The sequence below is a fragment of the Neocloeon triangulifer genome, unplaced genomic scaffold, assembly GCF_031216515.1.
Source record: "Neocloeon triangulifer isolate White Clay Creek 2 clone unplaced genomic scaffold, ASM3121651v1 ptg000012l, whole genome shotgun sequence".
NCBI classification, from domain to species: Eukaryota; Metazoa; Arthropoda; class Insecta; order Ephemeroptera; family Baetidae; genus Neocloeon; species Neocloeon triangulifer.
Genome location: NW_026775554.1, coordinates 11,815,702 through 11,828,502, shown reverse-complemented (window position 1 = coordinate 11,828,502; position 12,801 = coordinate 11,815,702). Strand labels below are relative to the sequence as shown.

The window sequence follows — 12,801 nt, the reverse complement described above, 5'->3', positions numbered from 1 at the left end:
CTCGCAGAGCTCGAGGTGGCTGCGTCCGAGCGCAAGCAGCATGCCGAGAGGCTTCCTAGTCAAGCGGCAGCCGGAGCAGCCGGACCCCGGCTACCACAGCGACCACTCGGACGATGCGCCCACCGACCTGAGCAAGAAGTCCATCAGCCACCAGGTATTGCATCCTACGGCGGTCATCCACCCATACCCGCCGCCGGGTCTGTTCGCGCCCCATCTCCACCCCATGGTGGTCGAACGCCTGCAACACCACTTCTACCCTCCGAGCGAGCTCTACCCTGAGTATTACCATCTGTACCAACCCCTGAGGCCAGCCCAACCGGTAAAAACTTTAATTAATTGTTATTGTTACTTTAATTTTAGTAATTCTATTGCAAAAATTTCTTGCCTTGTCTTTTATTTTATATTTTTAATCGGGAATTATAAAGAAAACAAAATATAACTGACTGAAATCTGTATTGTGATTGAAAAATGATGGTTTCTTTGAAGGTTTGCCAGCCGGCCGGTTTGCTGCTTGACCTGACCATCAAGGCCAGCACCCCGATCACTCCTCCGGCCACTCCATCGCCCGTCAGCGCCGCCCAAACCACTTCCAACCCCAACTCTGGAGCCAAACGGAAGCTGGACACCCCCGGCAAGGCAACCGTGGCCACCAGTCCGAGCAAGAAGCACAAGGCGGCCACCAGGCGGCTGCACTTCGACGAGGACAAGAGCTCGCCAGTGTCCGGCACCATCATCAAGGAGCTGAACGCCGACGACCCGCCACTGGTCGTTCGCAAGGGTGACATTGACCCGGCCTTCAACGTCGTCGAGGTCACGGAAGAGGCCAAGGCCGATCTAGCCAAGATCGAGAACCGCATCGGTGACTATATCTGCAAGCTGTGCTGCGAGATGTACGATGACGCCTTCATGTTGGCGCAGCACCGGTGCTCGCGGATCGTTCATGTCGAGTACCGGTGTCCCGAGTGCGACAAGGTCTTCAACTGTCCCGCCAACCTGGCGTCGCACCGTCGATGGCACAAACCGCGTCAACCGCCAGCCGCAGGAGAGCCGGTCGATTTGGCCAGCAAGAAGGTGGCGTCCGCAGGGTCGGACAGTTCGTCCGAAACGGAAGACTCGGCGGAGCAGCAGTTCCCCTGTGATGTGTGCCACAAGCGCTTCCGGCGGCAGGCGTACCTGCGGAAGCACCAGGCCACCCACGGTCCTGCCGCCGTCGCCCCCGGACAGACGACCCTTTGCGCTCCGGTGCCGCATTTGTCCGCCTTCCAGCCGCTGATGAAGCAGGAGACGATGGTGCTGGCTGACTGACACAGGCACAACTACTGGACGGCGTTTTGGCACCACCAGCAGCAGCATTTATTCTGAGGTGAAGTCTTGGTTTTTTTAAATGAACATGCGCAAACTTTGCCTAGTCCCAATGTCTAGTCTTGATTTAATTTTTAATTAAGGGCCTATGATGCTAGTCACTGAATTGTTTCGCAACCGATGCTAGTCCCCGTAGTTTTAAGTAAGACACGAGTCTCTTTTACCTGATGCTAGTCAAATGCTTTAGTCGTATTTTTAGATAATTATGTTTAATATTCGTTTGTAAATGTTTTCTAGTCGATGTTTAAAAAATTAATTTTCTAGTCTTTTGTTGAAGTCATTTGAAAAAGCTTTCTTCAGATCTCTAAATTCTCAAATATTTATTCGAATTTATTAAATCTAGTCTACTTTTAATTAGGACCTTTGATCTCATGAAAAGTCTTTAGTTACAGAGTAAAGTTTTAGTCTTTTTCTAATCCGAAAAAAATATTTAAAATCTAGTCCCATTTAAAAGTCATTTAACATAATTTTAATTTCACCCTAGTTCAAATTACACAACTCTGATCTCATTTGCTTTTCTCATCATATTGGAAATTATCAATTATCATATCCCGATCTCAAAATGCAGTCATTGAAATTCCTCTAGTCCTATACTACGTCGTAATGTTAGCTTCATATCAGCATACGATCTCAAAATTTTGAAAATTATGGAATAAATAGTCACTCCTTGTCATTATTTTCTAGTCGAATTTTATTTCCTTTTTTATAATAGTCATTCTCTTGTCATTTTATCGAAGAAAAATCTAGTCCCTTGAATAAGATAATTTTTATAGTGCTCAAAATTTTCTGCTAGTCGTCATGTTCTTAAAATTCGTTTGAATATTTCCAGCTGATGTGCCAAAATTTCTTGTCATTTACATTTGAAAATCTTGAAATCTAGTCCTAAATTTAAAATTTTATCTCGCGGAAAGCGCCTGCAAAAAACCGCTCCACCACCTGCGGCATAGCAGTGCGCAACTGGTTGCATACATTTCCCGCACTCGCGGGCGCTTTCGCTGTTGTTATTTTATAGTAGAGGATTATTTAGTCAAAAACGATCCGTGCCAGAAAGAGGCGACCAAAGAGTTACAAAGAAGCCTATATATATAATAGTACTTTATTTATATTAAATCGTGTCTAGTCAGCTTTGATTTAATGAATTAAGTCTAGTCTTACAATTAAGTGCGGTACGTTAGCTTTAAAACTTTGAGTTCTTTTCTATTTGAGTTCAGTGGTTTTACGAGTTTCCGCTGAAAAAGCGAAAACGGAAAACCGTGGATCTAAGCTGCCATGACATTAATTTTAATTATCATGTGGTGGTAATGTTAGTTACCATGAATACTACACACTCTTCGTAAATACAGAACTTTGTATTGCTGTCAAGTGTAAATTAATGCATTTAACGTGTAATTACTCCTGCAATTGCTACTTAATTCGTTGCGAGTCATGTCCAATTGTGGGATGTGCCAGTCGTCTTTCAAAATAGTTGTAGGAAATTTATTTGATAAGATATATAATTTTGAGTGGACATTTTGACCTTTATTTCCGCCAGTTTTCAAGCGATGAGTTCTCTAGTCAAGAAACTTCAGTCAGTAGAGTTCAGCCAAAGTATCGGAATCATTTTCGTTACTTACAAATCAAGTGCTGATCATTGATCTCAGTCTGATGTCCCTAAATGTTTAAGCTTCTAGATGTAAACTTTTGCTGTTTAATTGATTGTAAAGGCCCGGACAAGAATTACCGTTAAAGTAATTTAATGCAAAATCGTCAAACTTATTGTAAATAATCAACACTCCTGCAAAAGGAGCTCTTGTTGTTTGTAATTATTGTGTAAATTTGAAAGGCTGTATAAAAAAACCAAGGCAAAAAAATACCAAGACTTCTCCTCTGATTGATAATGAGTTATTGTTCAAAATAATTATGCTAATTGTATCATGTTTGTGTAAATAATATTTATCTCACCATTAATGTGCTGTAGGAACTCTACAACCTCGAGTACGTTAATTATTTTGGAATACTTTCACGATTATTGCAATTGAATTGCTTTTGGATAACATTTAATTATATCTCTCAGTTTTTCACTTGTAATTATACTGTGTATGATTTTTTGATGAATTTTATATTTCATAAGGTTGTGTTGAATATTGTTTTACTGCATTTTTTTATAACATCGTGTTGATGCGTTTTCACTTTGTTTCTGTCCAAGATAAATTTAATTTTAACTTTGAATTATTTGTGTGCTGTCTCTTTTGAATAATAAATTGATGATTATTTTGTGTTTTTAGAGGAAAATAAAGCAAATCTCAATGTACACCTTATTGTTTTTTTCGCATTAAATTAAGACAAACGTTTTCATAAAAATTATTACAATACATAATTTATTTTACCTTTTTTTTAAATAAAAAAATAATACAAATTATTTATTTTCCATACACCATGAAAATGATATCCACTGAATAGAGAAAAAGAAATTACAAAATTAAAAAAACTTAAATAAACTTGCTATATCACCTGCTAACTTCAAGAGCTAACAATAAGAAGTGCTATCCTTAAATTGCCAAGAAGTAATTACTTTTTAATATAAGAGAGATGGATACGCGCAAACACAGCCGACCCCAAGGAGGCCGACCCGTTCCTAGGACCCGTTCTTGTTGGACCTGTGATTTCGGAGTACCACCTTAGGTGGCAGCACAGACCGATGATGGAACTATTATTTGACCGCCTTTTTTGGTGTTTGGAGAAAGTAAACACACAAAACGGAAGTTATTTAGTTAAAATTAGAGTCTTTTTTATGTTACAAAGTTATAATTACAACGGTATTATTATAAGAAGCGCAGATCAATTGATTCTTTCAATACGACACGAATTTCTATGTGACCAGAGCTGAAAATGGTAAGAATTTAGAATTATAACACATGAAAGTAAAAGTTACAAATTTACTTTTACATAGAGATTTATTTTGTCATCACAAAACCTCTAATTAAAGTTTACATATATTTTTTTTAACAAAATGCATATTTTACTTTATCAGGCTTCATTTTCAAATATGAAGAGCAAGACCAGAGGAAAAATCCGAGACATCAACAGTTTTGCCAAGCAGATCATCAGTGGAGGAGTTGTGCGTCCGAGAAGATTTTTACCTCGAATGTCTTTAACGTCTGCCTCGGATCTGTCATGCAGCTCGCCAAACGGCGCTCTCAAACCCAGCAGAACATCAAAAACTGATGTGAAGGCTGCATTGCAGGAGAATATTAAACTGACTACAATCAATTCTCAGCCCAGAGTGGTTATTAGGAGAATTATAGAAGAGTCTCCTGAGTTGTCTGATTCTGAGCAAGATGAGAAACCAAGCAGCAGCAATCGCCTGGTGCCAGCAAAGAAGGCGAAACTGGATTTGCAAGACACCAAAACAGCAATAAAACACACCAAAACAAAAGTTGATCTGAAACAAGAAAGCGTTCAACTGCATTCCTCGTCAATGTCCAGCACCTTACAAGAAGATGTTAGCAGTTGTCTGGGCAGACACAGGAACAGAATCAACCAATCCCTGAATGCCAGTTTCATTTCTCTTGGTAACATTAAGTTAAATGAGACGATGGCTTCCTTGCCAGAGGTTCGTCCAAAATATTAGTACGGATATTAAATAATTAAGAATTCTCTTTAGCCTAGCTGCCCCAAAAAGTACATTTATTTCCAATTACTTTGTTACATTTTTTTTTGTGAAACTTGAAATTTTTTCTGAAATCTATTAATGGCTGTAAATGATATTTTTAGTGGTTCTCGGAGGTCCAGAAGAAACGTTCGAAAGAGCCATCAGTAAGTTGAAAAATAAGTAGAAACTTGTAAAAACTAATTATGCAACTTCAAACAGCAAATTCAAGTAAAAATTGATTACAAAAGCAGTCCAGCAGATGCGCAGAAATGGGATTCCTTTGACAAAAAACTCATGCCTCCTCCCAGTGCTCCTTCAGAAAAGTTTTATGAGCAGAAAATCAGAATTCAAGACCAAAAGAATAGTAGCCATAAGATTAGCAACTGGTTTCTGGGCTTCTCTCCAAATGGCTGTGCTGTTATACAGGGTCTTGACAACGAGTAAGCTGTCGGATCTTTTGTTGTTCTGTCGACTGAAATTTTAAATCATTTTCAGCAGGAATAAAACTATAAAAACCACTGACATTGTGTCTGTGACAAACTTCAGGGAAGTCAAGACTGCAAGAAGTAGTTACATTTTGGTTGGCCCAATGGATGAGAAGAAGTGGAAGAAGCAGTTACCTCCTGGATATGAGCATCACTTTGTTGATGGCTTCCCTGAGAATTGGAGGGAAATCACTCATAAGATTAAAAGTGGTAAATGTATTTTGTAATTTTAATCAGTATGCTCTTATAATATGCCGACTCTAGATCTTAATTGCACTCTGACTGATGCACCCACCTCGCCTGAAAATGAATTCAGTTCTGATCGAAGACTTGGAAATGAACCAATGCAAGTCAAAAGCTTGAAATCAGTACATGAAGAGTTGTCCTCGGTCAACTATGTGTCATGGAATGAACGAGTGAAGAATAAACTGAGAACTGTTCAGTCAAAATCTGCAGTTCCTAACGCTCAAGTAGACCTGGATAATGTTTCTTTAAATGTAATTTTAGAAGATTTTATTATTATTTAAAAAATTTGCCATAAATTTTCTTTTATAGATGAAATTCTCTGACTCTGAATCAGACACTGAGCGTGCATCAAAGAAGTGTGCCCCTGAAGAGAGCATAGACGATGCCGAAATTGTCAGGTTAATAAAATGGAGACCAGCCAAGGTTGTCAACTGTGGAAAAGTTTCCTTTGTTTTAAGAGGATATATTATTGAGTAAGTTAATTTGGATTCTGCAATGCACAGCTAATAAATTTAAATTTTAGTGGAAAGGGCAGAGTGAAAAAAAGTGTAGAAATTCCTTTTGAAAATATTTCTCCAGAGAACTCAACTTCCTGCATTCTTAGGAGCATCGACAAACTCTTCGAGTATCATTTGATTGGCAAGCTATATGCTGATAGAAGTAAATAATTACTGTAAAATAGTTAAATATTTTCACGGCTTTCATTAATTTAGGCATGCCAGAGCACATGCGGAGGAAATTTGAAAGTGGTTTCCCTGACGAATACATGCACTACCTGCTACAGTGGGATGAAATGGACGAAAGTATTGAACTTGCAGGTGCCATGTCAAAGAGTAGATTTGGGAGAGCAGTGAATTTGCCTGTTAAGTTCCGAGGTGAATTTTTTTGATCAAGCTTATCCAGTCAGTTCACAATTCATAAAAGTTATAAATGTGGCAACTAAAAGAGCAATTTGCCTGGATGTAATGTTTTTTATCTACTTTTATAGATATTCAACAAGACATCTCGTCTGTTGAAGATGTTCAGTCTGGCAAGAAACAAAGAATCTTATCTAGGACCAACTTGCAGCAACCAGTATTACACGGTGGTAAAAGCTCATTTAAATTATTAATTATATCATTGCCGATTAAATTTTAGAAGGAGATGTGAACATTTTGGCGCTCAAAGGAAATACCTTGAAAGCTGCCAAGAAAAGGGCGGAAATTAAGAATAAGTTGAGGGCAGAAGTTACCACTCTGGATGTTGACTTTTTCCATCATGCATCAGAATTCGAGTCGCAAACAGAGGATGAATTTCCAGTGAGAATATACACCCTTACCAATGGGATTTAAATACCACATGATAATTTTTTTTCAGAATACAACAAAAAAGACTCCAATGCGCAAAAATAAACTCAATAGAATGCTCTCTCCCATGGCAGAATTTGCGAGTAAACAAGTAGAAGACGAGAAGCCAAGATCTGAATCTGAGGAGGAAGAATCAGTGAAGCCAAGAGACAAGAGGAAAGTGAAAACCTTTAAAAAGTTTGTCTATCATGAAGAAATGCAGCATTATACCAAACCAAAGGCAAATGAGCAGAAAAAAGTGCTCCCTAAAGTGGCAAAGTTTAGAAGTACAGACATTCGTTGCATGAAGGAATATCTTGAAAAAGAGCAGAGACGTAAGTGCCGGATTGACAACAAGCTGAAGTTGGGTGATAACTCGGATTTTTCTGAGGAAGAGGACTAAAATGTCTAAAATCTAGCGTTTTTCTTTTTGCTTAAAAAAGTTTTTCTGCGTGAAGTTATAATTTTTTTTATTCTGTTCATATAACAATAAATTTCAATCATATTGTACGTCATCTCGCAAAAGTTGCTTTCAAAAATCAGATAGACCGTATGCAACCCACAACTGGGTTAAAACTCTTGATTGGTGCTGCAGTTGCTTGGCAGTTTTTTAAGTGGCTCACAAATTAAAATAAAATGGCACCATCTCAAGCTGTGTCCGAGGAAGCAGGTTCTGCTTCAGACTCATCACTGGCAGATGCACCACGTCCCTTCTCAAGATCGTCTGAATCACTGAGTTGCAGAGCTGTGTGGGTGGGGTTTGCGGCAGCTCTGCTTGCGGTCAGCGCCAGTCTGTGCTCCAGGGGTGCCCACGGATCCTCAACCATCGAGTGTTTGTAGAAAAGTGAGACATCGCCCATAGGAGAGTTATGACTCACATTGCTTGGACCACCTCTCCGTTGAAACTGTGACATAAAGGAATTTTAATTTAAATCAATTCTGGATAATTTGTAACAATTAATGTTACCCTTCTCCTAGGCGAAAAGGAGTTTCTGTTGTTGTAGGGAGACATTCCAGGCCCAAACCCACTGTATTCACCAAAGTTGGCGCCTCCACTGTTGTTGTTGAAACTCATGTTGGACTGTTGATAAAAGCGCTGCTGCGAGTGCATCGTCCACTTTCCACGACCCCTGCCCCTAAACCTAGCATTTGGATTGGGACCAGGACTACTCGCACTTAATGGAATGAAGTCCACATTACTGCGGGGTGAACTTTTAAACAGCGGTGACATTGGACTGTCGGGCTGTGGCGCGTCGCCGCAGTATGAGTTCTCTGTGCTGCTCCACGGACCAGACTCGCTGTTTGACTGGGCACTCGTGATCGGAGAGTATTTCGCAAAGTTCGTGTTGAATTTGAAGCCAGATCCTGCAGGGTTGTTCTGTCGATTATTCTGGGCTCCTCTGCCAAAATTCGGACTCTGCAAGCCACTCATTTTTGTCACTCTCTGGGCACCAACCCAACCGATGTCATTCGTATTTCTAACTTTTGGACGTTCGGCTCACGGGGAAGGAGACGAATACTGCGGCAGCCTCTGATTCAACAATTTTTCAGTCTTGAATATTTATTTTGTGAATTGTGAATTTTACCTGGTTTTCAACTGCTGAAGCCATGACACTTTTTTTGGTTGCAAACAATCATTTATACCAACAAAAGCACAATATAATATTGACCTTTAATAACTTTGATTGAATTTATTTTACTTTAAGAAAATTATGTTTTCTTCAAGTAAATAAAATTATAACATTTTTAATTTCTCAAAATGCAGAATATGCAGAGTGATTCATAAGGCTAGTGGATTATGTCATAAGGTCAAAGGGTAAAGATGGTGGTACCTCCGTTTCATCCACTAACAGCAGAAAGAAACCACACCCCCTTGCTCAGACTTCAGCTGGACCTCAACAGAGATGGAAAAATTGCCCTGCTCTGCATGTTGCTTTGCTTCAGTTGCTTGCGATTTTACCACACATATGTAAAAGATCGGACTGCCCGCGTTCCTCCTTATCAACTACGTGACTTAAAAAAGGTTTCCAAAACAAGCATTTACCTCTAGAATGCTGATAAAGGTGAGGTGCGCTCGTAAAATTTGCCTATACATTCACATACGACTCGCGGCCAATGCTCTTTGATTTGCTGTCTGTTTCGGCTCTTTATGTTTTATATTTCCTTCCTTTCCAGTTCATACCTTTAAATGTCTGCTGCTAACACCCCAAATGCTCAAGGGGTGTATTCGCCTCTGCCCTACAGCGACTCCGAGTCCGAAGAGGAGGTTTTCAGCAAAGCTCCGCAGTTAACATCAAGAAATCATGAATTGCAGCAGCACAAGAAAACATCCCCATTGTATGTTCGCTCGCAGGCTACCCCAAATGGTAAGTAGTTTACGTTTTTATGTTTTAATGTGTGATTTTTTTATATTTATTAATTTTTTCTAGGTAAGCTTTCTAATGCAGAAAGTTCTTTGATGGCCGAATACAGACCCTTGAGCAACAGTGAAACATCCCTCAATGGCTTTTCAGACAAAGGAAGGGTGGTTCTGATAGCAAGTTCACCCAATGAAAATGCAAAATTTGAAAACCCATTCCCTAATTCTAAAGCAATTAATCAAAACGGTTGGGAGAGCATGTCTTATGCTCGAAAAATCTGCTTCCTCAGCTCGATATTTCTGTGCATATTCACCATCGTCGGGTTCTTGTGGATCTTGCCTTGTGATCTGGAATCTAATTGTAGTGCAAGTAGTGAATTTAAAGGAGACCACTCTCAACTCACAACACCAGGCTCTTGGGAGTCGGTTTTACAAGGAATTGGTAAAACAAAATCTGGAATATTATCATGGTGATTTGCTTACATTATAATTTGCAGAACTAACTGGGCCACCAACGTTTACTCAGGGTCGGCTTATCTTCACGGTTCGAGGGCCTCAACCTGCTGTAAGGAGTCTCACCTCTGGAGAACCCAGGTGGCACCAGCTTGGTTATGGGCCTTATCGTCCCGATAGAAGGAGTGGTGGACAGGCTGGAGGTGGTGCATTGGCACTGCTACCCACAACAGGGACTCTGTTGTGGACCATCATTATTCCTGGGGCAGCGCCAACTGCAGCAAATTGCGAGTTGCTCGATATGAATAACAACGGAAAGAGAGATTGCCTGTTGGCAAATTCAGACTGGATTTTGGCTGCAATTGATCCTATCAATGGTAGTTTTGAAATTATAAATTGCAAATTAATAAATTCAAATTCTTGTAGGAAAATTTTTATGGACGTTGGATGCGCAACGAGAAAACAGTTCAAGTAGAAATTCTTCTGATAGGTTAATGAAACCTCAACAGCTGAAACCTGCAAAAATTGTTTTTCCTCCTTTGGTAGTCCAAGACTTGGACGACGATGATGTCTCTGATCTTTTGGCCCTTGGAAGTCTTGTTACTGGGCGGAGGTAGCTTTTTAAATTGGTGTAATCTTCAAATATTAATTTTAAACTCTCTAAATATTGCAGTGCTGATTGTTTTGTACTGATTTCTGGCAAAACAGGCACCCTGATAGGGAAACTAGTAAACGTGAGTGGATGCGTTTCCATTAGCAAATTGGAGCTGAGTGAAGAGGGAAGCATGGAAAGTGTTCTTTTTGACTGCATGTATACTGTTGGAGGAGGTAATCAAAAATCAAGATGTCATTATTTGTTAAGATTATAAATAAAATGTAATTAGTTTCTGTAAGAAAAATGGACATCGGAGAAATTTATCTACGTGCCATTAATAAATCCAAGCAGGATTTAGCATCAGCACCACCTTTGCAAAAACGCCAGCAGCCCTACAGGTTTGTCGGCCTAATTTTTATTTTTCTCAGCATTCAATGTAACATTTTTACAGGGATCCAAGTGACCAGAATACAAACAATGGTCACTCGTATATTTTAGAGGCAGAAGGGCATTTTCTATCAATTGAAAATATTGGCACTTGTCCCAAGTGCAAATCAGTTTTGACCCTGACCGACGCTCAAAACAACACAGTTTGGGGGTATACAGGAAAGGGAGAACGAGCAATGTCGCCCGTATCATTGCACTTCTCTGGAGCTTCTTCACTAAGGTAAAAATATTTAGAAATGAAGTCTTGCCAGAAATAAAATTGTGAATTTGCAGCAATTCCGGAAACTCTGCTCACAAAAATGGATTTGTTTTCAAACTTTGGGTGTGGCCTCCCTCGGCTCCAAAGTCGAGCAAGGCTTCAAGAAAACCAAAAGATGAAGAACCTTACCATAAACTACTCAAAAGGAGTGATAACAATTACATTATTGACCACGGAGGGTGAGCAAGAGATACTTTGTCAATTTTATTTATATTAATTATGATGTCAATAGTGTTGAAGAAGGCAGTCCTAGTTTGAAAAATGACGTTGAGGTTCTCGAGTTGAAGGAAAGAGTAGTATTGATCACATTCAGTAGCTCTGACCTGCATGTTGTGAATGCCAGTCAAAGCAACATTGCTGTCCTTTGTGCCACAAACAAGCAGCGATACCGAAGTTCCTTTGAACCCGTTTGCCAGCCAGAATTAGCAGCCCAACAAAAATCTCGTATGATCATTTTCATTTTAAATTAAAAAAAAAATATGGTAATTTAAATTTTCTACTTAAAGTGTTGGTTGCTGATTTGGATGAGGATGGAACACAAGAATTAGTTTCCTTCACCTCCACGTACATCCCTATAACGGAGCCTGCCACGATGAGCAGCACAAACCATCCAAATAGAATTAGCGCTCCAATATCTCCTGCGATGACCTCGTGGGAGCTCATTTCGAAGATCAAAGTGATCCACCTTGAAACAGAGCTGTCTAAACTAAAGTAGTCCGAGCACGAGTTTGCATCATTGGTTAAATATTGCAAATCTAGTCACCTCAGTTATAATCCAGTCATTACTCAAATGCACAATGGATGATATTGTTTAGGATCTCTCAATGCCTTACAGTCAGACGACCTTAATAATTTTGTTTGTAAAGAATGTCTCTTGCAATGCCTTGTAAATATTGTATTAACTAACAAAATTAAATAATATGATGCAAATACACAATCGGGTCCATAAATTAATATGCTAGAAGGCTTTTTTATATTATCGGGAAGAACTATAGGGTGAAGTGCTAGTATTATATTGTTAAGTTTTGCTTGATCCTTTCCAAAATTTTGTGTAATTATCACATCGTTATATTCATTATTTAATTAACTCTATGTCATTTTCATGAAATACAGCTTCTACTAATACATTTGGTTTTTTAAATTGAGTTGTGAAATTGTGATTTTTATAAGTATTGATAAGCGATGTTCTTTTTATATTTAATATTTATGTTACTATACCTTATTACAATGCAATACATGTACCTTTCTGTTACTAATTATTTATTTTCTAAGGTTTAATAATTTTTTTAATTTAGATCCATGGTTGTAATTTTACTCCTGATATTGATTGATTTTATTTGTGAATATAAGGGTTCCTATTTTTACGGTTTGCCTTTGCCCTCCTATATTATGCAAATACAGCACAGCGCATGGAACAAGAACGGTTTTATTATTATTAATTTCACCAAATAAATGAATTAAAATTTAAAAAAAAAATTATTTAGCACGTATTCTACTTTTTTTTAAAATTAAAACTTACATTAAAAAAATTGACCGCAACCCGCTTTGGCTGCGTGTTGAGCACATAGCCTACCCTGTAGCCGTTCGCCAAGTTCACCAGCAGATCCGGACACTAGCGCCGCCACCGCGGCTGTCGCAA

General features: G+C 39.1%; 4 protein-coding genes across 8 annotated transcripts; 3 read left to right on the top strand and 1 right to left on the bottom strand.

Moving 5' to 3' along the window:
• LOC132197008 (insulinoma-associated protein 1b-like) lies at positions 1–3,580 on the top strand. The gene is made up of 2 exons (XM_059620017.1): positions 1–319; positions 487–3,580. Exons 1-2 carry the CDS (start codon positions 41–43, stop codon positions 1,303–1,305), a joined length of 1,098 nt encoding a protein of 365 aa, XP_059476000.1. The 5' UTR covers positions 1–40; the 3' UTR covers positions 1,306–3,580.
• Positions 3,581–4,049: 469 nt separating this feature from the next.
• LOC132196929 (uncharacterized) lies at positions 4,050–7,564 on the top strand. 3 transcript variants are annotated; one of them, XM_059619881.1, is made up of 12 exons: positions 4,050–4,233; positions 4,373–4,954; positions 5,116–5,157; positions 5,213–5,433; positions 5,492–5,688; positions 5,743–5,975; positions 6,034–6,197; positions 6,248–6,384; positions 6,438–6,599; positions 6,713–6,811; positions 6,862–7,022; positions 7,081–7,564. In XM_059619881.1, the coding sequence occupies exons 1-12, from the start codon at positions 4,231–4,233 to the stop codon at positions 7,450–7,452; spliced, it is 2,373 nt and encodes a 790-aa protein (XP_059475864.1). In that variant the 5' UTR covers positions 4,050–4,230; the 3' UTR covers positions 7,453–7,564. The 3 variants fall into 3 exon arrangements, with proteins under 3 accessions (XP_059475864.1, XP_059475863.1, XP_059475861.1); XM_059619880.1 differs by having other exon boundaries at positions 5,489–5,688; positions 6,713–6,808; XM_059619878.1 differs by having other exon boundaries at positions 5,489–5,688.
• On the bottom strand, positions 7,503–8,971 carry LOC132196931 (uncharacterized). 2 transcript variants are annotated; one of them, XM_059619884.1, is made up of 4 exons: positions 8,882–8,971; positions 8,636–8,663; positions 8,017–8,580; positions 7,503–7,954 (listed from the first exon to the last, which is right to left on the bottom strand). In XM_059619884.1, the coding sequence occupies exons 3-4, from the start codon at positions 8,479–8,481 to the stop codon at positions 7,697–7,699; spliced, it is 723 nt and encodes a 240-aa protein (XP_059475867.1). In that variant the 5' UTR covers positions 8,482–8,580; positions 8,636–8,663; positions 8,882–8,971; the 3' UTR covers positions 7,503–7,696. The 2 variants fall into 2 exon arrangements, with proteins under 2 accessions (XP_059475867.1, XP_059475868.1); XM_059619885.1 differs by lacking the exons at positions 8,636–8,663; positions 8,882–8,971 and having other exon boundaries at positions 8,017–8,629.
• On the top strand, positions 8,911–12,599 carry LOC132196930 (uncharacterized). 2 transcript variants are annotated; one of them, XM_059619882.1, is made up of 11 exons: positions 8,911–9,112; positions 9,225–9,415; positions 9,479–9,850; positions 9,906–10,238; positions 10,288–10,474; positions 10,535–10,689; positions 10,746–10,854; positions 10,908–11,123; positions 11,177–11,341; positions 11,395–11,606; positions 11,669–12,599. In XM_059619882.1, exons 2-11 carry the CDS (start codon positions 9,238–9,240, stop codon positions 11,875–11,877), a joined length of 2,136 nt encoding a protein of 711 aa, XP_059475865.1. In that variant the 5' UTR covers positions 8,911–9,112; positions 9,225–9,237; the 3' UTR covers positions 11,878–12,599. The 2 variants fall into 2 exon arrangements, with proteins under 2 accessions (XP_059475865.1, XP_059475866.1); XM_059619883.1 differs by having other exon boundaries at positions 8,911–9,117.
• Positions 12,600–12,801: the final 202 nt, after the last annotated feature.

Coding starts and splice junctions, on each gene's coding strand:
- LOC132196929 (XM_059619878.1), top strand. Junction 5,158..5,212: donor AACGTTCGAAAGAGCCATCA/GTAAGTTGAAAA, acceptor AACTTCAAACAG/CAAATTCAAGTAAAAATTGA. Junction 7,023..7,080: donor AAACAGAGGATGAATTTCCA/GTGAGAATATAC, acceptor ATTTTTTTTCAG/AATACAACAAAAAAGACTCC.
- LOC132197008 (XM_059620017.1), top strand. CDS start 41: ATGCCGAGAGGCTTCCTAGTCAAGCGGCAGCCGGAGCAGCCGGACCCC. Junction 320..486: donor CCCTGAGGCCAGCCCAACCG/GTAAAAACTTTA, acceptor GTTTCTTTGAAG/GTTTGCCAGCCGGCCGGTTT.
- LOC132196930 (XM_059619882.1), top strand. CDS start 9,238: ATGTCTGCTGCTAACACCCCAAATGCTCAAGGGGTGTATTCGCCTCTG. Junction 9,416..9,478: donor CTCGCAGGCTACCCCAAATG/GTAAGTAGTTTA, acceptor AATTTTTTCTAG/GTAAGCTTTCTAATGCAGAA. Junction 11,342..11,394: donor TACATTATTGACCACGGAGG/GTGAGCAAGAGA, acceptor TGATGTCAATAG/TGTTGAAGAAGGCAGTCCTA.
- LOC132196931 (XM_059619884.1), bottom strand. CDS start 8,481: ATGAGTGGCTTGCAGAGTCCGAATTTTGGCAGAGGAGCCCAGAATAAT. Junction 7,955..8,016: donor CCTTTTCGCCTAGGAGAAGG/GTAACATTAATT, acceptor TTTATGTCACAG/TTTCAACGGAGAGGTGGTCC.